General features: G+C 41.5%; 1 protein-coding gene across 1 annotated transcript in view; it reads left to right on the forward strand.

The window, feature by feature from the left end:
• LOC109963910 (ankyrin repeat and IBR domain-containing protein 1-like) overlaps positions 1-8184 on the forward strand; it is a 23630-nt gene extending 15446 nt beyond the window's left edge. The window contains exons 13-21 of the mRNA XM_020606839.1: positions 10-144; positions 360-446; positions 579-645; positions 1081-1226; positions 3563-3741; positions 3943-3994; positions 4184-4240; positions 4394-4520; positions 4888-8184. Of these exons, the coding sequence (XP_020462495.1) occupies positions 10-144; positions 360-446; positions 579-645; positions 1081-1226; positions 3563-3741; positions 3943-3994; positions 4184-4240; positions 4394-4520; positions 4888-6374 (2337 nt within the window). The 3' untranslated portion in view covers positions 6375-8184. The remainder of the gene's footprint in view (positions 1-9; positions 145-359; positions 447-578; positions 646-1080; positions 1227-3562; positions 3742-3942; positions 3995-4183; positions 4241-4393; positions 4521-4887) is intronic.
• The last annotated feature ends 2951 nt before the right edge of the window (positions 8185-11135 follow it).

Genomic DNA, 11135 nt, shown 5'->3' on the forward strand with positions numbered 1-11135 from the left:
GTTCTGTAGTGTAAGTATGATTTCTGTTGGATCTGTCTAGAGGAGTGGAAGAAGCATAGCTCCTCTACAGGAGGCTACTACCGCTGTACTCGCTATGAAGTTATCCAACAATTAGAGGAACAGTCCAAGGAAATGACTGTAGAGGTGCATACACAAAGACACACTCAAAAAAAACATAACACACCCAGTTGATTGCACACAATCTGTCACTAGTGTGAACATGCACACAAAATATAATCCTACATTGTACATTTACAGCTGCTACTTTAGCACCTGTCACTGAATATATTTTTGTACCACATGTTCATAACAACATTTTATGTATGCATAGACTCTGACACACAGTTATTTTGTTACAGGCAGAAAAGAAGCACAAAAGCTTTCAGGAGCTGGACCGTTTCATGCACTATTATACTCGCTTCAAGAATCATGAACACAGTTATAAGGTAACAAAATTTCAGCACAGACACATTTAAACAGTTCTTATTGGCTTGGATTTAGAAAATACTCGTGAATCATATATCTGGATCTTAAGATTGTTAACATATGGGACATGTATTCTCTCCTCTGTGAAATAGTTGGAGGAGAAGCTGCTGAAAACAGCTAAAGAGAAGATGGAGCAGCTGAGCAGGGCCTTCACTGGCCGTAAGTCTCCTTTATAGTGACTTCAGTCTGTTGTTGAAGTGCTGCATCAGATGAGAAAGTTTGGCTTAGCTGCTTGCCAGCTGTATATTGGTGCTTTGTTAGATTCTATATGAAGAGCACAGTGGGGTCACTCTTAAATCTAAGCTTTAATTGGTTTGGTAGGTTATGTGCATTTGCTTTTATTTCAGACAGTGTACAGAAGGGAGAAGGGGATGACCTCCTCCATCCACACTGATGCCTGTGCTTTGGCTTGTTTTTATTATAATACATTAATCCTATTTACAGAAAGAAATGTTGCATTTTATTACCACAGCAATGCCTGAAAATGTAGGACTACTCTTGGAATACTGACAATAAAAAAGACATTTTTGTCAGCTTTTAAAATAAAGCCAAGGTTTGTTAGACAATTTAGTGTGTGTGTGCACGCACATGCAGGTGAAGGCTCCCCTCCAGACACGCGGTTCATTGAGGATGGTGTGTGTGAGCTGCTGAAGACGCGGCGCGTGCTGAAGTGCTCTTACCCATATGGCTTCTTCCTGCAGCAAGGCAGCACCCAGAAAGAGATATTTGAGCTCATGCAGGTAATCTGTTATGCATGCATCCTCTGAAAGAATAAGGCTAATGACTTCAAAGCCCCTCTGTTCAGCTTTCCAGTCTGCTGTGTTAATTAGACCCCACAGGGCCGGACTGTAAAAGTTAAACTTGAGGACTGTGTAGTAAGGGTTTTTTGAAGACAGAGAGAATGTTGAGAATGTAGTGATTTGAATTTAGGTAGTTACTCACAGAAAATCCTTGCAACAAGTATTTGAACCTCCAGAGGTCCTTTTCGGACACTTTGACAGGATTACTTTCAGATGATGTCTCCTGCAAGACAAAGATGACTCAAAATACACGTCTTATTTACAGTTTGAGTTAAATATGATTTGCAAATTTTTTATTTTTTAAATTTTTTTTATTGTACCAAAGTAACACATTAACAAAATAAGTCCGGACATGGATAACAAGACAACGAATACATGACATTACAAAAAGATGTAGAGTGTTTTACAAGATCGTGGTGTGTGAGGCTGTGAAGTGTGTGTATTTCCAACTTATGCAGTCTATGAAGGGCAAGAAAGGGAGAAGTAGAGGAGAAAAAGAAATCACAACAATGATAAGATACTACCAATAAAAACAGCTTGTTACATTTTTAGAGGTTGGTGGGAATGTGCGTGGCCTCAGCCTCAGGTGTTTGGTTCAAGTTGAAGTGTGTTAAAAATGGGTTTTATGTGCCATTAAAAGCTGATAAACTATTCTTGTGAGTAGATGCCATTTTCTCTAATGTGATGTATTCTATCAGAAGGTTGGTCCAGTGGTTTATGTGTAGTGATCTTTTTGATTTCCACTTTTGAAAGATTGTTTTCTTGGCAATAGCTAGAGAAATGATTCTAAAATCATCTAGAATGAAGGGATTCTACAGCCCAAGGTGGTGGAGAGTTTCTCTGTCACTGCTATCCAGAGGGAATGAACTGGTTGGCAGGTCCAAGTAGCATGAAAATAATTGTTGGTGCAATCTAGAGTGCATTGTGAGCAGATGTCTGTGTCGGTAAAACCCATTTTGAACATTTTACTTTCTGTAATATGGGTCTATAAATGGTCTTGTATTGTATAAGTTGTAAGTTTACGTTGCTGGTCATAGAAAATATATTATTGCAAATTTCTGTCCAGAAGTCGGAGCTGAGGGAGAGAGTTAAATCATTTTTCCATTTGAGTTTTGGTGGCGTTATTGTTCAATCTGTACTTGATATGAGTTTTTATATCTTGGATATTATTTTCTTGGAATCTGTAATTTTCATAATCTCCAATTAATTTGGAGGGTTGTAGTGGGTTATTGGTTACACTAATCTTTGACTTAAGTATGGATTTTAGCTGATTATACTGGAGGAACTGTTCTCTCTGAACTCCGTACTTCTGGATCAGTGTATTAAATGATACAAACTGGTTATTTTCAAATAGGTGGTGTAAGTGAGTGATTCCTTTGTGTTGCTATGCTGGGAAATAGATAGGGTTATTATGCAGTTGGAAATCAGGGTTGTGCCAAATTGGAGTGTATCTACATGGTGCAAGTGATGATTTAATGACTTTGTTTGCTTTCCACCAGGCTGTCAGAGTTGAGAGGATTGTGATGTTCTTACGGTAATTCATTTTCTTATTAGAGTTGGGTAGGAAGGGAAGGTCTGAAACTGAGTTATTTGCATTATTTTTACAGTAATTTTGCTCTAATTCTATCCATGCACTGTTGTAGCTGTCCTGAATCCATTTGACCAAATATTGTAGCTGATTTGCTAAGTAGTAATATTGGAAATTTGGTGCTTCTAGGTCACCTAGTGATTTCTTCTTTTGAAGTGTAAATAGGGATATTTTGGGTTTCTTGTTTTTCCAATAAAATTGTGACGTTATAGAATCAAACCATTTATCTGTGGGTGTTGTGGGAAGCACTGTAAACAGGTAGTTAATTTGAGGTAGAGTTTACATTTTGACAGTCAGCCGATGAGTGAGAGGAAGATTGGACCAGCGTTTGAAATCATCTTCTATCTTTTTTAGCAGAGGGGTGTAGTTGAGGCTAAAACGTTCTGACAGCCTGGGGGGAGATGTTTATACCTACATATTTAATGTTGCCTGTGCAAAGTTGGAGGAAGGAGTCTTGAGCTGCAGAATCCCGGGCATCCTCAGAGAGTGGCAATATGGTGGATTTATTCCAATTTATTGTGTAGTGTGAGATAGAGAATGTGCTAATAATGTGTAACGTTTCCTGTACTGAGCTGTAGGGGTGCTGTAAATATAATAATAAATCATCTGCAAATCCCTCTTTTAATTTGAATTTCAAGTTTCTCCCAAAACAGATGGGAATTAGCATGTTGTATTTGTTTGTTCCCAGACCGACCTGGAGATGGTAGTGGAGGATCTGGCGCAGAAGGTCAACCGGCCGTACCTGAGGACGCCATGCCATAAGATCATCAGCGCAGCCCGTCTGGTGCAGCAGAAGAGGCAGGAGTTCCTTGCATCAGTGGCCCGTGGTGTGGCTCCCAATGACTCTCCTGAGCCTCACCGCAGGAAGTATGGACAAATTCATTCATTCATAAATAAAATGCAGTCGTACTTTGCTCAGGTTTGCAAATTTACTGCATAGGAACGACACTGGCAGGGATTCAGGAGACAAAGTATGGGTATAAATGCGTGGATACAAACTGTGCTGAAACTGAATTTTAAGTTAACTTAAGTCATCAGCTTTCTTGAAAACATTCTTGTTTGTTTCAGCTACCCTGGAGGATCATGGGACTGGGAGTACCTTGGCCTTGCCTCCCCTGAGGTGAGCAGAGAATCTCCTCCTTCCACACCATTTGCTGAAACACAAACTTTTTTCTGCTGACTTTTTTTGTTTATGTTGAGCTAATGCTACTTGCAAAAACCATGTTGGTGTGCTTGTGACCTACCTGTATATGAGAACGCCATGCATGACTACAGCTGCAGCTGACTTATTTTGCTTATATGTGTTAAGATGGGGAGTCGTCATTCTGTTCTTGGAGCTGCAGATCAAAGAGAAAGACGGTCACAGGTGATGTACCATAGTTCCACGGCATTTGTGCAAATGCATGGATTGTATGCTCTTTTTCTGGGCCTTAGATTATGAACCTGATTGAGGCAATATAGACTTGCAACACAGCTTTTAGAGTTGGTTTTGTAATAACACACCTTGAATCACTCTTAGCAGGATTATGCGGACATCCAGTACCGTCGTAGACACAGGCCACGGCGCAGAGGAGACATGCTGAGTCTGCACAACCTGAGAAGCAGCAGCAACACACCAGAGACCAGCCGGAGGAGCGACAACCCAGGTCTGGTGAACAGAATGTTTAGTGACCTCATAAAGATTTTTACAATAAGGATTAGCCAAAAGGCAAAAGGGTGCATGTAGAGTGTTGTGCTGTAATTTATTATTTTCACATATGCATAGTGACATATACAACATTCAATGGCAAGATCATTTGCACAAACTGTAAATCCTAGTCTTAACTCCTTGTCTTGCCTCAATTTATAGATGTTGACTTGTCACTGCATCAGACGATCAGCAAGTGGGGTTTTACTTTATTTCTCTGTGAATCAGATTTGGTCGAAGCCCAGAGAGGCATTGATCACTGGAATCAACTGACAGTAAAGCTATACAAAGCAGTCCTTGGTTTGATGTGACATTTTCTGTTCCAGATGGTTCAGAAAGGAGTGATGGTCATAGAAGAGCGCTGGGCTCGCTGGATGAAGATGACCCAAACGTCCTTCTGGCCATCCAGCTGTCGCTTCAGGAATCCCGCAGAGAGCGGGGCCTGGAGAGAGGGATGGAGGGGAGAGCAGAGCTGGAGCGTGGAATGGACCGAGGACAGGAGAGGAGGCCGGGCCTTGCAGGAGACCTGGGTGATGTTCCCTTACACTCCCTCAACACAGATGGTTCTCCAGGAGCCAGAGGCTCCTCTTTCCCCATTTCTCTTCTGGATCCTCCTCACCCCCCTAACAGGACAGACTCCACCTCCCAGCCTCCCACATCTCACACTGTTCCCCTCCCTCCCCCACCTCCATCCCTCAGTGCGGAACTGCTGGAGCTTGGTGACAGCCTTATGAAACTGGGGAACATAACCACTCCTTATGACCTGGACCCCCACACACAAGAGAAGCTCTGCTCACGCCACACATACAACCACAGTACTCTCACTGCTTCTTACACCACCGACCCTGCTTACAGCGACTGCAGCCATAGACAAGACCAGAGTGCACTGACAAATCCATATGTACTTGATCACACCATCACAGACCCTCGCTATGACTCCAAAAAGCAGAGTTACTGCTGGTCCAGTGGTTATTTGGCTGAGGCTGAACACACTGCCTCATCTGCACTTGAACAAACCCAAAACCCCACCCATCCTAGTTCATATAATCAGGAATATGCAGCCACATATGAGAGCACTCCAAAACCAGACAGCTCTTACAACACTTGCTCAGAACGTGATCACGCTTATACTCATGAGCGTTCTGGCAACTGTGCTCTTGAACGCCCAGCAAAATCAGAACCCCAGCCCCCTGCCCAGTTGTGCCTCCCATCTCCAGAGCTCGAGCCGGATATTTTGCTTTCACCGGTCATCCCCCCGGGGGGGCCCTTCACCCCCAGTGATCCTCAGAGCCTGGAGGCCCTGGACCCCACAGCCAGTGCCCAGCTGCTGGACAACATCATGGCCTGGTTTAATAACAACATTAACCCCCAGAACAACCCCCAGAGCCTGGCCCTCATTCCCTCCCCGCCTACCACAGAAACTGACTCCTCCCCTGACACACATACTGAGACTGAGTCAGAGAGCCAGACCTCCAGGGGCATGACCCCTGCCCTGCTCTGGCAGCCCCTGGAGGGCAAGCCAGTAGCGGACACAGGATCGACAAGCCCCCATCTAGGTTTGGAGGGCCTGAAAATGACAAGGCCCAGTACTCTGGAGCTGGAAAACAGAGAGGCTGGTGAGGAGGGTGAAAACCCAGGGTGTGTGGCTGACATCTCGCTGGACGAAGCACACACACACTCTTGCTCACTCTCCCACCGTGGAAACAGTCCCGCACACACTGCCCCGACCCCAGAGACAGACGTAGACCATGACCTTCAGTTAGAGAGGGACCAATCACCTGAGGAGTGGGAGGAACAAGTACACCTGGTGTGATAGAGCAGAGGAAAAAGTTGTGCTAAAATTGAAAAAGGAAACAAATTTAAGGACTGGGAACGTAGAGTGAAATACTGATTGGAAAATATATAAGATAGAATGCCACAGTGAAAAATGTAGGTCGACGGGGTTGAGTGTTTGCTGTGTGTATTGAGCCCTGTGTAGAGAGAACATAAAGCCCTGTAGACTTTGTGCAGTAAAGATGTCACACACAATTAGATTTTTTTTTTTTTGCGTTGTTGTCTGTGAAAACAGACAAATGCTTCTTTGAAAAGAAAGGAGTGTTATAACAGCACATCAGTGGAGCTACTGATATCATAACACGTAAAATGCTGCTCATGTATTCTTACTTTATTTATTTCCTGCTTCCTCTATTTGTCTTCAGTTTGTTCAGGGTGATGTTTCAGTGCTGATCATGCTGAAATCCAAACTTGGCTTGTATACCCACACTTCAGTTACACATTCACGCAGCCACAATCCTGCTCAGAGCTCTGAGAGCCAAATCTAATGAAAACTGTAACCTCAGAGCTCGTCCAGCGTACTGTACAATCAGAGGGCCTAATTCTGATTTTTGCACATTCATGCACACTGTGCCTGCTTTGTCAGAGAACCAACACTACTGGTGTTTCCTTTTTGGGTGGCTTCTCAGTAAACATAGTGACTGGCCTGGATTTTATGCCGGTAATGATTCTGTCCAGTGATCAAAATGAGAAATAGTTTTGCCCCCACTGCACAGGGAGGGTCAGTTTCAGCTGCAGTGCCCTGAAGTCGGTACTAAGTCAGTGTCTGCTCAAAGGCACTTCTGCATTATTGGTGCTTGTTTTCAGGGGGAATTGAACAAACTAGGTTTCCTGCTCACTGCACCGCGCTGTTACCCATTCCCATCATTTTTCTGCCTTTTTTCCTCCATTAGGTCTTATCAACAATGCAGTATTTTACAGTTGCTTTGGCTCAGTTTTCATCTGTGTCACAAAATGCTATGCTCCTAATTTTGGCTTCAAGTTCTCACATAACCCACAACATGAAAACATCTCTGTCAAATTAGGTAATACATCATAAAATATATTAATCAAAGCATCACTATATATTCATAACATTTCTATCTGGGTTGTAGTGTTGCTTTTATAATGTTCTGCAAATAATATTGTTTAACAATTATTTGATAATGCCACGGCCATTTCCTCAATATGGTATGGGAGTTATAGTGACAAAAATGTGTAAGTATGCAGAAGTCAGAATTTGAAATCACACAAAATAAGGAGAAGTGATTGCAGACGTGGATTCAGTGATCTGTTCACCTGGCACTGAAACCATTGCTGTCATGAGGTGTGTGGGAACATGGTTTAGTCTCTTTCACTTTGTTGTAAGAAAATGTATTCAGTCATTTTGTCTTTCTGCACATACAGTAGAATCTGAGCCACAGCAGCTATAAAAAAAGTTTTAAAAAAAAGTCTAAGATTTTACAGGTGAAGATGCTTTTATCATATCTGTTCCACTACTGATGGCTAGTGTGCTATTGATAGATGTGAAATGGGTTGGAGTTTTACTGTAACTTATTCTTTTTTTTATTCCTTTATTCTTTGTTATAGGGAAGAAAGTTCTTTCAGTTGAGACCACAGATGTTGGGTCGGGGGGCCATATTTGTTTGTTTGTTTGTATTTATTATTGTCATTGCTTTTTAAACATGCTAAACAGAGTCACTAATGAAAGTTAATGGAGAACACAGCTGTTTGGCTGTTGCCATAATACACTTGGGTTCTTAATGCACAGTTGTTGTTTTTTGTTTTTTTTTTTTTTTTTTTTTTTTTGGTCCTTTCAGCCCTAAATACCTTTGGGCTTTTATTACACATTTTGTTTTTTTTTTTTTTTTTTTTTTTTTTTTTTGGTCCTTTCAGCCCTGGTTTATCTTAACTTTACCTTATCCCCAGAGAAGAAATGGTCATGTTTTGACTGTTTTAGTAGTTAAAAACTGCTCTGAGGTTTTTCAATTATTCCCTTTTGAATTCCCACTATAATTAACAACCACTTTATCTGAGTGTTGCTCAAATGTAGTTGCCCTTTCATTTCATAAGGATCTTTACATGATGCAGCACTCTGACATCTGGGTTGTCATTCAGCCTTTAACTTAAAACTGTATTGTTTACAAGAGAATTACACACTGCCAGTTGTGCTGGGCTTGAATGACAGCAGCAAAGTGTTTTCATTACACTTTGATGTCATGTCAAACAAATGTGAAGATATGCTGTTTAAGAGTGAATTCTGAGTTTGCTCCCACTACATTACAAAAGTTGTACACAATGTGTTATGCAATCAAAAAGGCATCACTTATAACTGATAGTATGAAGCTTGTTTGAAGTGTGGTTGACAGAAATGAGCATGACTTTAGAGGGAGTGACAGAACTCAGACATGTTGTAGGTGCTAATGGTGAGAGAACATCATACTGAGATGTGACGGCAGGAGGCATTGCCCACAAAATTTCTGACTTTGTTCCATGAGAAGTAGCTTGATTGACAGGAAACTTTTGCTGTGGGTTGCATGGTGCAACAGTAAAAGCTTTTAATTTGTATAGGCATGCTGTTATCAGGCAGGATGTGGAGGTCAGATGAGTGCTGCTTTTATTATTTTTCGTTGTCTACTTTAATAAAGGTTTGGTTTATGGTGCCAGGGGAATGGTCCTGTGCTATTTTGTACCCCATATATAATGTTTGTGTTTTAATGATCCCTCAACCAACAATTTCAGAAGTCAAAAAAGAAATTGCACTCTCAGATTATACTTGATACATTCCCAGTTTGTCCATAAGAGCAGTTTGATGTGTGGCCAGAACTGTAAGTGAAAATGTCAGTGCAAAGTTTACTCTCAATAAAAAGAACTGAAAGTGTGTCACTATGGGTTTTGTATAAGTGGTCTGTGAGAATGTTCTCTAGTCATCTCACGAAACATCTGCAAAAGAAAGACCAGTTTGCTCCACATGTCAATGTTTTGTTCCTTGAACAGTCTGATCACTAGAACATCGTATACTGTAGCTACAGGACACGTGAGGGCTTTAAGGACAATATCTTATTTTTCTCTTGTAGTTATCAAAAACCTGCCAATAATGATCAAGTAAACTAACTTCATATTTCAAATACTCCATTCAAGCATGTACTAGGTATAAGCAAACTGATATTGGATTATGTGTAAAATTATGTGTGTTGTCATATCAACTGTCTTTACATGCTTGAAAGAATAAATCAAATCAATTCAAATCAAATACACACATATTCTGGCCAACAGAGCGGTAGCGCTCAGGGGTAAAGCTCACTGAGGGTCACACACAATCTGATCATTATTTGAATATTGAATTGTTGTTTGCATATGCTTTTTTTCCAAGTAAGATCAAAAATTATATTCACTGATATATTTTGTCCTTTTTAATAGTTGCTGCAGGGCATAGTACTATAATAAAACATAGTTGTAAAAAAAAGCTCTTTAAATTGATCAAGTCCAATTTTATGTACACTACATACTATCACAACTCTGTCTCAAGTGTGGCATTCATGTGGACGGCAAAGTAAGAATTTCATTGTACAGGGAAACACGTTTCCTAACTGTGCATATGACAAATAAACACTGACCTTGACCTCAAGTCTGTACAGCAAATGCAATTCCTTTTCCTATTGTGGTGGTGACGACATTCAGTTTCATCAGTGCATTTTATTACAAAACTAACTGGACTAGTTGGATTTTTTTTCATGGAGATACAAGAAGATGATTTCAAATTCTTTATGACCAATAAAGTGAATAAGATTAATTTGCAGTATACATTATACAGTATTTACACCGCTGTGAAAATCACTCAAATGTTAGATTCAAAATTGTATCATTTTATTAATCATAAATTCTATGAGGAATGTCTCACATTTCCTTAGTCATTAGAAAATACATCATCATCTTCTTCTTCTTCTTTCGGCTGTTCCCGTTAGGGGTCGCCACAGCGAATCATCTGTTTCCACCTAACTCTATCCTCAGCATCCTCTACTCTCACCCCACTTAGCTTCATGTCCTCTTTTAGCACATCCATATATCTCCTCTTTGGCCTTCCTCTTGACCTCTTGCCTGGCAGCTCTATCTCCAACATCCTTCTACCAATATAACCACTATCCCTCCTCTGCACATGTCCAAACTGTCTCAATCTGGCCTCTCTGACCTTGTCCCCAAAACAGCCGACCTGAGCTGTCCCTCTGATGTGCTCATTCCTAATCCTGTCCATCCTGGTCACTCCTAAAGAGAACCTCAACATCCTCATCTCTGCTACCTCCATCTCTGCCTCTTGTCTTTTCCTCACTGCTACAGTCTCTAACCCATACAGCATAGCTGGTCTCACTACTGTCTTGTACACCTTTCCTTGGATTCTTGCTGACACTCTTCTGTCACACAACACTCCTGACACCTTTCTCCACCCACTCCAACACGCCTGCACTCGCCTCTTCACCTCTTTCCTACACTCCCCATCACACTGGACAGTTGACCCCAAATACTTCTGCACCTTCTTGACCTCAGCCCCCTGTAACCTCACTGTTCCACTTCCCTCCCTCTCGTTCATACACATGTATTCTGTCTTACCACGACTGACTTTCATTCCTCTTCTTTCCAGAGCAGACCTCCACCTGCTCTCTGCTCTCACTACAGATCCCAGTGTCATCCGGAAACTTCATTGTCCACGGAGATTCCTGTCTGACCTCATCTGTCAACCTGTCCATCACCATAGCAAACAAGAAGG

Source organism: Monopterus albus, unplaced genomic scaffold, assembly GCF_001952655.1.
Source record: "Monopterus albus unplaced genomic scaffold, M_albus_1.0 scaffold82.1, whole genome shotgun sequence".
Taxonomy (NCBI): Eukaryota; Metazoa; Chordata; class Actinopteri; order Synbranchiformes; family Synbranchidae; genus Monopterus; species Monopterus albus.